Source organism: Tachyglossus aculeatus, chromosome X1, assembly GCF_015852505.1.
Source record: "Tachyglossus aculeatus isolate mTacAcu1 chromosome X1, mTacAcu1.pri, whole genome shotgun sequence".
In the NCBI taxonomy this organism is placed as follows: Eukaryota; Metazoa; Chordata; class Mammalia; order Monotremata; family Tachyglossidae; genus Tachyglossus; species Tachyglossus aculeatus.
This window is the reverse complement of record NC_052101.1, coordinates 40,083,059-40,098,811: the sequence shown is the minus strand read 5'-3', so window position 1 is coordinate 40,098,811 and position 15,753 is coordinate 40,083,059. Positions and strand designations below refer to the sequence as shown.

Here is a 15,753-nt window from a genome sequence, read left to right as displayed (position 1 = left end):
AGGAGAGGAGCCTGAGGTGAGATGGGGAGAGAGAAGCAGCTGAGAAGTGGCCCTGGGGGAAGGGGGGCAGAGAGAGTTGATGAGGGGAGGCTTCAGGGGTGGGGAAAGGCCATAATAGGGTGGGGGGGAAACCCAAAGAAGAAGGAAGCCAAGGCTGTGGCAGCATGGAAGTGGCACACAGTCTAGAAGTGGTGACGACCACAGCTGCCAGTCAGCAGGGCTCCCCCAGACAGTCTGAACTGCAATGCTGAGCACGAGAACCTTCAGCCGCGTGACACCTTCAGCCACTTGAATTTCCTAGCTTGATTTCCTTCACTTATTCTGTGTCCAGTCCCACCCTCAGCCTCCAGCTCCAGCCCCGACAACAGGGGATGCGGCACCGCGGCCTGGGCGCATGCTTCGCGTGTATGAGGCCCCGGGTTCGATCCCCGGCTTCTCCACGATTTTCTCCCCCTCTAGATTGCAGGCTCGTTGTGGGAAGGGAATGAGTCTGCTTATTGTTATAACGTACTCTCCTGAGCGCTTAGCACAGCGCTCTGCACACAGCGAGTGCTCAATGAATATGATTGTCCGACTGGCCCCCGGCTAAACCTTAGCCGAGCCCCTAACGTCCAACCTCCAGACCTCAGCCAAACCTCCAGCCCAAACCCTAGCCCCCAACCTTCAGCCCAACCACCAGCCCAAACTTTAGCCCAGACCCTAACCCCAACCTGTAGCCCAACCCCCAGCCCAGTCCCCAACTCCCCAGCCCAAGTCCCGGCAGCGATATCTTCAGACTCAACCTCTCCCCGCAGCTGCCCCGGAGCAACAGACGAAGCCAGGCAGGTGTTCCTGTGCTCTCGGACACATCCAGCTTTATTGTTCCTGCCAGAGAAGGGCAAGAATAACACCAAGATACTTCAGTCTCTTCTACCTACTGACAAAAACACAGCACACAATTAGCGGGTTTGGGTGGTTGGCTGGGGGCCTTTCCTTTAACAATCCCAGCGCAGCATGGATTTGCAGGTGGATCGCGGCGGGGAGGAAAGCAGGCAGCAGGCTGGACGCTAGACTTTCAGCTACATTATTCTTTCCAGACCGCTGATGGGCAGAACATGCTGACTGCAAGGCAAGGCTGTGACTCTCCCCCTTCTCTCCTCTTGCTCCCTAACTCCTGGTCTTCCCCCGTGGCCCCCTCAGTGGACATGCCAAGTTTTCCACCCTCGCTCGGTGTCGGGAATGAGTTCTCCTGAGCTTTCGTCGGGAAGGAGTCCTGTCCTCAGAGTAGAGCTCCTCTCCGGCAGGAAACCTTCAGAGCCCATGCCTAGTTGCCCTCTGGGTCCTGCACCCCTCGATCCCCATGGGATTTGTGCGGTCGACCCTGCTCTTGGTTGAAGCCCCATCCCCTTCCCCACCTCGGAAGCCAGCAACCCCCAAGGGCCTCCTGAGGCTTCCGAAACTTCAGCTGCTGAAACCCTCCTCCGCTCTCCATCTGAATCTGTCTCTCCCAGTCCCCTCTTCTCCTGTGAATTTGCGGAGTGATGAATCTGGGCGGCCCGTACTTCTAGTGGCTTCCCCGGGCCTGCAGAGCAGAGGGCTTCCCTGCCCTCCAGTCCCGCTCTGCCACGAGGCCTCCCCTGCAAAGCCCCCCCACCCCTCCCCGCCTCTGGTGGCCCGGAGTCGGCGGGGTAGCCCCAGTTTTCCTAGCAAACATCGAGCAATGATTTAAAAAATATCTTTACATCGTAACGACCAACATCGAACATGCCTTTGTACAAGAGCTGGACTCGGTTGCAAATCAACAAGGACAATGCACAAAAGTAAACAGATTGAAAATCACTCCTGCACTTCAGTTGGGGGTTTTACTTTTGTGTCGCCGGGCGAGGGCTGCGCCACCCGGGAAGTGGCGCCCCGCTTTTCCGACGGGGCCGTCCCACGGTGCGGGGGGAGGGAGGCGGGGAGACGGGGCTTGGGGGTGCGGATCTAGTGGTCCTCTGCCTTAGTCGCCCGGGCCGCGTGGCTGACGGTTCCCGAGGAGAGCCAGGGCGAGAGGGCACGCGCGCCGGTCTGCTTGGCCAGGCTGTAGTGACTGATTACGGTGTAGAGCCGGCTCCGGGAGCTGGAGCCCTGAGATGTCGAATAGGCCGCCAGGGAGGCCGGGATACAGCGCTTCTGCTGGGAAATGGAAGACACCAACCGAGAGTCAGCGACATTTATTTCTAGTAATAATAGCAATCATAATAACGATGGCATTTGTTAAGCGCTTACTATGTGCAAAGCACTGTTCTAAGCACTGGGGGGGATACAAGGTGATCAATAGATACATATCTATTCTATTTATTTTATTTTGTTAGTATGTTTGGTTTTGTTCTCTGTCTTCCCCTTTTAGACTGTGAGCCCACTGTTGGGGAGGGACTGTCTCTATATGTTGCCAACTTGTACTTCCCAAGCGCTTAGTACAGTGCTCTGCACACAGTAAGCACTCAATACATACGATTGATGATGATGATGATGATCAGGTTGTCCCAAGTGGGGCTCGCAGTCTTCATCCCCATTTTACAGATGAGGTAATAACTGAGGCTCAGAGAAGTTAAGTGACTTGCCCAAGGTCACACAACAGACATGTGGCGGAGCCGGGATTCGAACCCATGGCCTCTGACTCCAAAGCCCGTGCTCTTTCCACTGAATTCTCAATTTAGTGATGCCTGTCACACACTCTAGGCCGTAAGCTCGTTGCGGGCAGGGAATGTCTCTGTTATACTCTCCCAAGCGCTTAATACAGCTCCCTGCACACAGTAAGCACTCAGTAAACATGACTGACTGACTGGATTTCAGAATTTCCTTCCACCCTCAAACAGCATGGCCTACAGGAAAGAGCACAGGCCTGGGAGCCGGAGGACTTGGGTTCTAATCCTGGCTTTGCTGCTTATCTGATGTGTAACCTTGGGCAAGTCACTGAAGTTCTCTGGTCCTCTGTTACCTCATCTGTAAAATGGGGATTAAGACCGGGAGCCCCATGTGGGACATGGACTATGTCCAGCTGATTAGCTTGTATCTACCCCAGTGCTTAGTACAGTACCTGGCACATAGTAAGAGCTTAACAAATAGAATTAAAAAAAAATAGACTACCCCTGGACATCTTCAGGCCATGATGGCACTGTGACTCTGTTCAGTTTTCAGTCCAAAAGGAAGCAGGGGGAATAGAAGGTGGAGAGCTGGGACAGGGGAGGCCTCCTGGAAGAAATGTGACTTCTTTTTATGGTATTTGTTAAGCACTTACTATGTGCCAGGGGCTGTTCCAAGCCCTGGGGTAGATACAAAGCTAATCAGGTAGGATACAGTCCATGTCCCACATGTCCCACAGTCTTAATCCTCATTTTACAGATGAGAGAACTGAGGCCCAGAGAAGTGAAGTGGCTTGCTCAAGGTCACACAGCAGAAAAAATGACAGAGCGAGGATTAGAACCCAGGTCCTTCTGACTCCCAGTCGCATGATCTACCCACTAGGCCACGCTGCTTCTCCATTTGCTGCTTGGGTATCTTGCCATCGTTCATTCTCTCCGCGTATTAACATTTTAAAGATGGTCCTCTCCCAGTCAACCGATTTCGGCTGACTGAAAATGCAGTCGAGATTGTGCGCTTCCTTCCGGTTAGATTTCCTCGGTCCCTAGGCCTGTTGCCCCTCTAGCAGCAGTCCCTTACCTTATAAACGAATCCATCTGGGCAACTGTGCTCATAAGTGAAGGCTTTGTATACCACCAGGAACACTATGCAGGCGAGGAAGGCCAGAGCCAGACTGATGAGAATGGTAACCTACAAAAGAAGGAAATATTAGTCTTCTTGGGGGCAAATGGCCCACCTCAGGAACAGCACCTCTGGACCCTCCCAACGACTGCGGCTCTCATGGCTTTGAGGCTCGGCGATTGGCACAGTAGCAATGTGTCCGGTGCCCCCGTCCCCCCCCGTCTGCCCCGTCTGACTGGCCCTCCTTGGTCCATCCCCTCTGCCTGGAAAATTCCCCCATCTTGGGTGAGTTTCCGGCGCTGCCCGTCTCTCTCTGCTTTTTTGCCCCCTTTTATGGGCTTTAGGCAAAGCCACCAAAGAGCAGGAGATAAGGAAATCTGGATTGTTTGCAAGGAAAATTCGGCAAATTCTGCTGAATCCACAGCAGAATCTATGAGAAGGACCAAAGCTCCTACCCTTCCAGCTGCTCCCGAGGTCCACACAGGGACATTAGTCAGTCAATCGTATTTATTGAGTGTTCACAGTGTGCAGAGCACTGTATTAAGCCTTTGGGAGAGTACAATATAGTAATAAACAGCCTTATTTCCTGCCCACAACAAGCTTACAGTCTACTACTACCACTAATACAGTCTACTACTAATAGTAATGATAATTCTGTTATTCTATTAAGTGCTCACTATGTGGAAAGCACAGTGCTATGCACTGGGGTAGCTAAAATATAAGCAGGATGGACATGGTCCCTGTTCCACATGGGACTCACAGTCTGAGGGTCACAATCCTGTATGTTTAATATGTTGCCAACTTGTACTTCCCAAGCGCTTAGTACAGTGCTCTGCACATGGTAAGTGCTTAATAAATATGATCGAATGAATGAATCTCTGCCCCAGGCACATTCAAGTACAAAAAAAAGTGTCGATGAGAATTTTCTTCTTTTAAATGATAGTCGTTAAGCAATGACTCTGTGCCAGGCACTGTGCTAAATTCTGGGGTAGATACAAGCTAATCAGGTTGGACATAATCCACATCCCACGTGGGGCTCAGAGTCTTCATCTCCATTTCACAGATGAGGTCACTGAGGCACACAGAAGTGAAGTGACTCTAGACTGTAAGCTCACTGTGGACAGGGACTGTGCCTGTTAATTGTTATAGTGTATTCTCCCAGGCACTTAGTATCGTCAATCATCATCAATCATATTTATTGAGCGCTTACTGTGTGCAGAGCACTGTACTAAGCGCTTGGGAAGTACAAGTTGGCAACATATAGAGACAGTCCCTACCCAACAGTGGGCTCACAGTCTAAAAGTGGTTTGAAGTAGTAGTACAGTGGTTTGAACACCAAGTGGTTTGAACCAAGTAGTACAGTGGTCGGAACACAGTAAGTGCTCAATAAATCCCACTGAATGCATGAATGAGCTCGCCAAGGTCACACAGCAGACTCGTGGCGGGGTCGGGATTAGAACCCAGGTCCTTCCGACTCCCGGGCCCAGGGACTATCTACTAGACCGTGCTGCTTTTCTTCTCAGTGATCTGCCTGACTTGGGCAGGCGCTACCAGAATCTCACTGATGTGATTCGTGGGATCGGTCCTGTCCAGGAAAAGATTCAGAGGTGGCAGTAAAGGCAGCAGCATTCATTCATTCATTTAATCATATTTACATCATAATAATAATACTGATGGCATTTATTAAGCGCTTACTATGTGCAAAGCACTGTTCTAAGCACTGGGGAGGTTACAAGGTGATCAGATTGTCCCACGTGGGGCTCACAGTCTTCATCCCCATTTTACAGATGAGGTAACTGAGGCCCAGAGAAGTGAAGTGACTTCCTGAAGGTCTCACAGCAGACAAGTGGTGGAGCCGGGATTTGAACCCATGACCTCTGACTCCAGAGCCCGGGCTCTCTTCCACTGAGCCACGCTGTGTGCAGAGCCCTGTACTAAGCACTGCAACAATAAACAGTGACATGCCCTGCCCACAGTGAGCTTACAGTCTAGAGTGGGGGAGACAGACATCAATACAAGTAAATAAGATGACAGATATGTACATAGGTGCTGTGGGACTGGAGAGGGGGAAGAGCAAAGGCAATCAATCAATCAATCAATCATATTTATTGAGCGCTTACTGTGTGCAGAGCACTGTACTAAGTGCTTGGGAAGTACAAGTCGCTCAGTGGAAAAAGCACGGGCTTTGGAGTCAGAGGTCATGGGTTCAAATCCCAGCTCCACCACTTGTCAACTGTGTGACTTTGGGCAAGTCACTCAGTTCCCTCATCTGTAAAATGGGGACAAACATACTACCAAAATAAAATAAATAGAATAGATATGTACAAGTAAGATAAATAAATAAATAGAGTAATAAATATGTACAATACAATATGGCAGCAAGTCAGGGTGATGCAGAAGGGAGTGGGAGATGAGGGAAGGTGGGGCTTAGTCTGGGAAGGCCTCTTGGAGGAGATGGGCCTTCAGTAAGGCTTTGAAGCGGGGGAGAGCTATTGTCTGTCAGATTTGAGGAGGGAAGGCATCCCAGACCTGGACGAGGGATTGGCGGCGAGGCAGGAGAGGTTGAGGCACACTGAGGCATTAGAGGAGCCAAGTGTGCAGGTGGACTGGATTGGAGAAGGAGAGAAGTGAGGTGAGGAAGGAGGGGGCGAGGTGATGGAGTGCTCTAAAGCCAATGGTGAGGAGCCGCTCTGGGTTCTGCGGGCAGAGGTAAGGCCCAAGATAAGGGACCAAGACCACTGAGTGACCTCAGAGACCCCCAAACAGTCCTCCAGGCCCCCTCCAATCTTGGCCCAGTCCCTTTTCTAGCTCACAATGGGGGCCCTCACATAATGTTGTGATGAAAAGTGTGGCTCAGTGGAAAGAGCACGGGCTTTGGAGTCAGAGGTTATGGGTTCAAATCCCAGCTCCGCCAATTGTCAGCTGTGTGACTTTGGGTAAGGCCCTACTAAGAGCTCACCTCCTCCAGGAGGCCTTCCCAGACTGAGCCCCTTCCTTCCTCTCCCCCTCGTCATCCCCCGCATCTTACCTCCTTCCCTTCCCCACAGCACCTGTATATTTGTATATATGTTTGTACATATTTATTACTCTATGTATTTATTTATTTTACTTGTACATACCTATTCTATTTTGTTAGTATGTTTGGTTTTGTTCTCTGTCTCCCCCTTCTAGACTGTGAGCCCACTGTTGGGTAGGGACTGTCTCTATATGTTGCCAACTTGTACTTCCCAAGCGCTTAGTACAGTGCTCTGCACACAGTAAGTGCTCAATCAATATGATTGATTCTCTGTGCCTCAGTTACCTCATCTGTAAAATGGGGATTAAGACTGTGAGCCCCCCGTGGGACAACCTGATCACCTTGTAACCTCCCCAGCGCTTAGAACAGTGCTTTGCACATAGTAAGCACTTAATAAATGCCATCATTATTATTATTATTTTATGATAGCTTCAGCACCAGACCTCGCTGGGGTGGTTGTACTCAGTCTACTGGGGCAGCAAGCTCGTGGTGGGCAAGGAATGTTTCTGTTTGTTGTTACAGTGGACTCTCCCAAGCGCTCAGTACAGTGTTCTGCACACAGTATGCACTCAATAAATACGGCTGGCTGACTGACTGAGCCTCCTGGGGTATGGCACTTAACTGGGCGCTCCGGGAAGAAAAAAGAAGTAAAGGAGGTGGGTCCTGGACTCGAGGAGCTTTTGGTGAATAATAATAATGATAATAGAGATATTTGTTAAGTGCCTACCATGTGTCAAGCACTGTGCAAAGCAGTGGGGTAGATACAAGATAATCAGGTCTCCCATGGGATTCTCAGAGGGAGAACAAGTACTGACTGAGTCCCCGTTTTGCATATGAGGGAACTGAGGCACTGAAAAGTGAAGTGACTTGCCCAAGGTCACGCAGCAAGCAGGTGGCAGAGCTGGGAACCCAGGTCCTCTGGGTCCCAGGCCCATGCTCTTTCTACTAGAGCATGTTGCTTCAAGATGGGGAGACAGCGGGTGTAAGTTGCCTAATATAGCAGTTAAAATTGAGAGACTAGATAGAAAAATCACAGAGTAGCAAAAGGAAGGACGCAGCGAAAGATGAAAGGAGAAATCCACAAATGCTGAGGTGACTGAGAGGACAGAGCAGGAGGGAATCACGAGGGGAAACCTCCTAAAGGATTTGACTTCTAGGAGAATATTGAGGGAGCACAGGGACTTAGTTTGGGGGAGTTAAATGGATAGTAGCAGTAAAAGCATTTTTATTTTACAATATTAGTTAAGCACTTATTATGTGCCACTGTCCTAAGTGGTCCATGTCCCACGTGGGGCTCTCAATCTTAACCCCTATTTTACAGATGAGGTAACTGAGGCCCAGAGAAGTGAAATGAATTGCCCAAGGCCACCCAGCAGACAAGTGGCAGAGCTGGGATTAGAACCCAAATCCTTCTGATTCTCAGGCCCTTGCTCCATCCACTACTTCCCATTTGTTGAGCCCCACTGGATGCAATGCACTGTACTAAGCACTTGGGAAGAACAAAACAAAGGGATGGAGTTTTAAATGAAGAGGTAGAGGCAGAGGCGATGTTGGCCCCAGGATTAGTAGTAGTAGTAGTAGTAGTAATAGTAGGATCCCAACTGGATGATCAATTAATCAATCAATCGTATTTATTGAGTGCTTACTGTGTGCAGAGCACTGTACTAAGCGCTTGGGAAGTACAAATTGGGAACATATAGAGACAGTCCCTACCCAACAGTGGGCTCACAGTCTAGAAGATGATGCCAAGAGAGGAGCTACAAAAGCCCTCCTAATCTATCCATCCACCCATCCATCAGTCAACCAATGTCGGTCCTGCACTGAGAAGAGCTAAGACTTGTCCGGGACTGAGAAGAAGGGAGGGGAAAGCCGGGCGGGGTTTGGAGGAGATGGGAATTCGGTGGGGCAGGAGGAGAGGAAGAAGGATAAAGGAGTAGGAATAACAGGAGATTTGGATCAGGAGGGTGTGAGCTCCTGTCAGCAGCAGGCCCTGTGGCCGGACTTATGTTGGGCTGTGACGTGCACGGTCAGTCCACAGAGGAGTTTGGGATTTAGGAAGCCCAGAGGAAGTAATAGGGAGAGACAAGAGGGTTGCCCTCACCGACACCTTCCCAGATAGTTCCTGGCTTCTGACATGAACCTGGGTCCTGCCGGGACCTCCAACCCCTACTAGATTTCAATGAGCCACGTGGTGCGGCTGATGCTACATAATGTACACTTGGTTTTGGGTAACGTAGCCAAAAGGCAGCACGGCCTAATGGACAGAGCACTGGCTTGGGAGCCAGAAGGACCTGGGTTCTAACCCCGGTTCACCCATTTGTCTGCTCTGTGGGATTCGGCAAGTCACTTAACTTCTCTAAGCCTCAGTTGCTTCATCTGGAAAATGGAGATTAAAACTTGGAGGCCCGTGTGGGACAAGGACCGTGCCCAACCTGATTCGACTGCATCTACCCTAGGGCCTAGTACAGTGCCTGACATAGTAAACGCATAATAAATACCATTAAAAAAGGTGGCAAGGTCTCAAGGAACTAGAAATATTATCCTCCCATATTTCCTAAACATACACACACATGTTTTGCTCAGTTCACACTCCAGTTTGGCCAGACAGTTGGAACTTCATTAACATTTAAAAGTGAAAGAATCTCGGAGCAGAAATAACTCTGCTTTCTCATGAATTCCATAACCCCTGGAAGCCTCAAAGCAATATAAACACACACCTAGGGGAAATAAAATTTGGTGAGGAGATAAAACTTAGATACGCAGCAGACATTAATCTTTCATAAGTGGCAGCTGTGCTGAATAGAAAAGAAAATGGATTAATACTTTCCTGGCTGCCCCTAAGGGCCGACCAAAGTGCGTCAAGGAAAAACTGCAACGTGACCGGATAGTTATCGGTTGGAATTCTGACCAAAGCACTGGAGCTGTTCATCTGAACGATACTCTCCCCTGTTCCCTCTTCCCCAGTGTAAATCCCCTAAATCTGCGATGTAAACTTCAGGGAGTTTAAAAATCTACAGCACTTTCACTGACTAAAAAGATCCAATTCCCCCATTGAACTGGAAGGGGAGAAACAGGACGATGAGGGGAAAGATGGACAATTCCAGCTGTACAGACCAAGAGCTGAAAAATGGATTTGGCTAGGGTCATGGTGGCGAAAGAGATAGGCCTGAAGGTAAAGGCAAGAATTAGGGCAAAGGTTTACCTGAAAAGACCAAGGTTAGGGCAATGACTCAGGTTATGACCAAGGAGAGGGCAGGTTTGGGGACAGACAAATGGTTGGAGTTGGATTATGGTTAGAGTTAGTGTTGGTTTATGGGAGGGTTAGGCCACGTTGGCATGTCATGGGCACGGAGGAGATTTGTTGACTCAATGCATCAGTAACTGAACTTCATCAATTGCCAATGACTTGGATGAAACCATTTTAATTGCTAAGCTGCCAACTTAGTCTCGTCCAGGAATCTGGCCCTCACTTCCTACTGAGGACATTGATGCATTGCTCCTTGTTTGCCTCTGAGACGTTTGACTGGAATTTCTTCACTTCCACTACTATTTCAGTCTTTTACTCTGGTCCTTAAGGAGTGGATCAGAGGCCTCTGTGTTACCTATTTCCTGATAAAGATCAGGAATCTGAAACCATTTCCTGATACCCCTGGGAATGACTTTCCCAGGGCCACAAAAACTGATCACCTTCTCTGCTTACAAAAGGGCTGAGGGGATGGCCAGTCAAGCAAGGAACCCCTTCCTGGACACTCTCCTGCATATGAGCACTCACAGAGTGGAAGCTTATTGTGGATATCCCTGGCCCATTGTCAAGAGCTGTTTTTCTGAATGCTAAATCTATTCCTTTCTCCTCAACGACAATGCAGTTGTCCCCAACATCATTAATCTGTGCACTTGGGTACAGAGATCTGGACTGAAAGGAAAAAGATTCCTGCCAGCTTACTTTGGAAACAGACACTCTACTTCTTTTACTTCCTCCCTTCCTATGATTTCCCACTGGGTACTATGGGGTGATCCTGATCTTTTTTTTTATGGTATTTGTTTAGCTCTTACGATGTTCCAAGCACTGTACTAAGCGCTGGCGTAGATACAAGTTAATCGGTTTGGTCACGATCCATGTTTAAGTAGGGCTCATGGTCTTAATCCCCTTTTTACCAATGAGGTAACTGAGGCACAGAGAAGTTAAGTGACTTCCCAAAGTTACACAGCAGAAAGTGGAGGAGCTGGGATTAGAACCCAGATCCTCTAACTCCCAGGCTTGTGCTCTTTCTGCTAGGCCACACTGCTTTTCTATCGATACCAATGTCTTCATGAGGCTGAGTCCAAAACAGTTCTGGGATTCTCAGATATGCATATTCCCAAGAAGTCTACCTAATGCTGAGCGAATCACCAAGAGGGATAAACCAGCACCCCAAATTGCCGTTCAAATCCCAGAGATTTCACCCTCACCATCTATCTTTCATTCGACCTCATGATCCAGGTTACTTATTTACTACTTAATTATTAATCAATTACTTCTAAGTAATTACGTATTTATTCATACTAATGATTGTCTCCCCCTCTAGACTGTAAGCTTGTTAAAGACAGAGAATGTGTCTGCTAATTCTGTTGTAGTGTACTCTCCCAAGTGTTTAGTACAGTGTTCTGCACAAAGCACTCAATAAATACCATTGATTGATTGGTTTTAGCAGAATATTCCCTCTCACTTCAGTCATGAGTATTTTCCATGAGAATGGAGAATAGGACTATGTTTAGTACAGTATATTCATTGGGTGTTCAATAAATACCATTAATCAATTGATTTTAGCAGAATATTCCCTCTCGTTTCAGCCACAAGTATTTTCCATAAGGATGGAGAATAGCGTACTCATTGGGTGCCCAATAAATGCAATTATCACCATTTCTACCACCAAATGAATGGGAAATCCTTCTCTAGGGCTAGTTGCCTCAGAAGATACCCTGGGAGGTTGGTGCTTCAGAGATTCACCCATCGCTCCAGGGTTTGAGGCTCTTTCAGCGGGCTCTCCAACATTTGAGGAAACCGAGGAAGAGCTCATCCGGGGATGAAAATACTACTGAAAAGATCTGGTGAGACGGGATAGGTTTGGGCTACTTAACACCTATCTGGTGTGATACTTGTAGCATGAATGGGTAAACTGGCTTTATGCATGAAAGAAAATCAACTGCAGGTTAGAAGGAGGATCAATACATGAAGCCTGACCCAGAAATAAGACAACTTAAGGAAGGCACCAAGTCCCAACAGAGCTTGAGAAGCTCAGCCGAAAGATTTTTCATTCATTCAATTCATTCAATTGCATTTCTTGAGCTCTTATTGTGTGTAATACACCAATAAACAGATACATTCCATGCCCACAACCAGCTTACAGTCTAGAGGAGTGACCATAAAAGAAGAAAGTGAGGTTAAAAATACTTTTTAGAGTCTATAATTACCCTGTGAGTCTCCCCTCTCCCCACTGCTCTTCCATTCAGATCTTTCAACTTTGTTGCTTCCCCTCCCTACAGTTCCTTTTAATGTCTGCCTCCCAGGCTAGATCGTAAGCTCCTTTCAGTCAAGGACTGTATCGGCTTACTGTATTGTACTCTGCAGAGAGTAAGTACTCAATAAAAACTATTGATTGATTGGTTCAGAGTAGCACAAATATCCACTAGGAAAAAAAAAAGGCCAAATCTCCATGTTTTACTGGGAAAAAGTTTTCAGTCTAATTTTCCATGAAGCAAAAGAGAGTTTGTAAAGGTAATTTTTGTCACTTTGATGGGGATGAGCAGAGGTCCACCTGATAAGGTTCACATTAATCCAGTCTTAATCCCCACTTTACAGATGAGGTAACTGAGGCACATAAGTTAAATGTCTTGCCCAAGGTCACACAGCACATAAGTGGTAGAGCCACTATTAGAACCCAGGTCCTCTGATTCCCAGGCCTTTGCTCTATCCTCTAAACCACATTGCTTCTCATTAGATATTTAAGAAATTAGATATGTTTCTTCTCATTTAAAGCAAAACAGCTCCCATGTTTAGAGAAGCAAGTATATTCTCTTGGGACTCTCAGTCCTATAAGCTCAACAGGAACGTGGAACAGTAAATCAGGAGTGATTCCAAAACGTTTGTCCACCAATGAAATTCTACATGCAGAAACTAGATGGCCAATTATATTATATATATATATATATATATATATATATATATATATATATTATATTAGCTGGGATCCAACCTGGAAATAGCATTTCTAGCAGTTGTTTCAGGGCCAGAACAACTGCTTTGGGTAGACTCACAAATTGCCAGCTTTGGCCTGCATGGCATGTTCCTGGTCTCTCACAAAAGCTTCAACTGCTTAAGCCTGTCCTGTTCCTGAGAAGCCCTGACTTTTTCAAAAGACAATCTGCTTTGAGGTGCTTGAAATTCCGCATTCTGTAAGTTACATTCCTCTCTGATTAATCAGGCATCGTTTCATTCCTTTCTATGATAATTAGCGCTTTTGAAAATCTCTTCCCTGCTCCTAAAATGGCAGGTTTTCATGTGCAGGTCTAAAACAGCGGCAACTATATCTACTTCAAACTGTGCTGTGGCTTGAAAGATGATTCCATTGACAGTGAGGTTTTTATCAGCCAGGGCAGGCTTGGCAGATAAGACCAGTGTGTCATTGACAATCCCTTCCACACTCAGGGCAAAGAGATGGTCTCTCCCTGCACTTTGCATTGGTTTTCCACAGTGCTTGATGCTATTATCATTTCGCCCCACTTCAAGCCACAAAACTTCCCCAGGCTATTTCTCAGACGGCTACCCCATTTCTAAGTGCCGCTAGCTGGGCTGATCTGTTTTCTTCCGCTGCCTGCCAGATGAATGGTTAAAAGAAATAGGATTTAACCAAGCAGAAAGAACAACGGCTTTAAAGACTTAGGTGACGTCTAACACCCATCTTTTCGGGCTTCCCCATGTTCAATCCCAAAGGATGAGTAACTAATCGATGTATATTGTAATTCTTCCAGTGGTTCTGTGGATGCCCTTCTCGGATACTCCCCGCGGTCAACAACAGAGGCCACGGCAGTGCATGGAAACCACTCCAAGATAATGATAATAATAATGATGGTATTTGTTAAGCGCTTACTATGTGCAAAGCACTGTTCTAAGCGCTGGGAAGGTTACAAGGTGATCAGGTTGTCCCACGGTGGGTTCACAGTTTTAATTCCCATTTTACAGCTAACTGAGACATAGAGAAGTGAAGTGACCTGCCCAAAATCACACAGCTGACAGCTGGCAGAGTCAGGATTTGAACCCATGACCTCTGACTCCAAAGCCCCGTGCTCTTTCCACTGAGCCACGCTGCTTCTGATTATTATTTGGTTTGGTCTTTTCTATGTTCTAAGGTAAGAGTTCATTCGTGTCAGGGAAATCCATGGAGAGCAAAGGCAGATAATAAAGATAATTGTGGCATTTGTTAAGCATTTACTATGTGCCAAGCACTGTACTAAGCGCCGGGGTGGATACAAACAAGTCGGGTTGGACACAGTCCCTGTCCCACATGGGGCTCAGAGTCTCAATCCCCATTTTCCAGATGAGGTAACTGAGGCACAGAGAAGTGAAATGACTTGCAGCAGGTCACACAGCAGACATGTGATGCAGCCGGGATGAGAACGTATGATGTTCCGAATCCCAGGCCCATGGTCTACCCACTACGGCATGCGGATTCTCAGCGTGGTGTGAGTAAGAAGCATTGGAAAGAGGGGGGTCATTTTCCACTTAAAATTGATATTACCCTGGCTAGAAGCAGGGTGGCTCAGTGGAAAGAGCCCGGGTTTTGGAGTCAGAGGTCATGGGTTCAAATCCCAGCTCCGCCACTTGTCAGCTGTGTGACTTTGGGCAAGTCACTTCAATCAATCAATCGGAGCCCACTGTTGGGTAGGGACTGTCTCTATATGTTGCCAATTTGTACTTCCCAAGCGCTTAGTACAGTGCTCTGCACATAGTAAGCGCTCAATAAATACGATTGATGATGATGATGATGATTTATTGAGCACTTACTGTGTGCAGAGCACTGTTCTAAGCGCTTGGGAAGTACAAGTTGGCAACATATAGATTCAGTCCCTACCCAACAGTGGGCTCACAGTCTAGAAGGGGGAGACAGAGAACAAAACCAAACCTCAGTTACCTCATCTGAAAAATGGGGATTAAAAATTGTGAGCCTCCCGTAGGACAACCTGATCACCTTGTAACCTTCCCAACACTTAGAACAGTGCTGTGCACATAGTAAGCGCTTAATAAATGCCATCGTTAGAAGACCAAGACTTGGGCCAGTAGGATTGCAGGCCCTGGACGTTTTCTGGTGGTCCTTTGTTCATCATCATCATCAATCGTACTTATTGAGCGCTTACTGTGTGCAGAGCACTGTACTAAGCGCTTGGGAAGTACAAATTGGCAACATATAGAGACAGTCCCTACCCAACAGTGGGCTCGCAGTCTAAAAGGGGGAGACAGAACCAAACATACTAACAAAATAAAATAAATAAAATAGATATGTACAAGTAAAATAAATAAATAGAGTAATAAATATGTACAAACATATATACATATATACAGGTGCTGTGGGGAAGGGAAGGAGGTAAGATGGGGGAGATGGAGAGGGGGACGAGGGGGAGAGGAAGGAAGGGGCTCAGTCTGGGAAGGCCTCCTGGAGGAGGTGAGCTCTCAGTAGGGCTTTGTTCCCCCACGAGTGTGTCCGGGCAGGAGCTGCCAGTACCAGGGTTGTTGAAGGCAACTTGGGAATGTTTGGGAGGCCTAAATCATCATCATCATAGGCATTTATTGAGTGCTTACTGTGTGCAGAGCATTGTACTACGCGCTTGGGAGAGGATGCCGCTTGTCTGCTGTGTGACCTTGGGCAAGTCGAGAAGCAGCGTGGTTCAGTGGAAAGAGCATGGGCTTGGGAGTCGGAGGTCATGGGTTCTAATCCTGGCTCCACCACACGTCTGCTGTGTGGCCTTGGGCAAGTCACTTA

General features: G+C 47.6%; 1 protein-coding gene across 2 annotated transcripts in view; it reads right to left on the bottom strand.

Annotated features, from left to right (window-relative positions):
• Positions 1–826: 826 nt before the first annotated feature.
• NSG2 (neuronal vesicle trafficking associated 2) overlaps positions 827–15,753 on the bottom strand; it is a 36,923-nt gene continuing 21,996 nt past the window's right edge. The window contains exons 4-5 of one of the 2 annotated variants that reach the window (XM_038772605.1): positions 3,682–3,792; positions 827–2,151 (exon numbers count right to left, since the gene is read on the bottom strand). In XM_038772605.1, the coding sequence (XP_038628533.1) occupies positions 1,963–2,151; positions 3,682–3,792 (300 nt within the window). In that variant the 3' untranslated portion in view covers positions 827–1,962. Of the gene's footprint in view, positions 2,155–3,681; positions 3,793–15,753 lie in introns of both variants that reach the window. The other variant, XM_038772604.1, reaches the window with a different exon arrangement.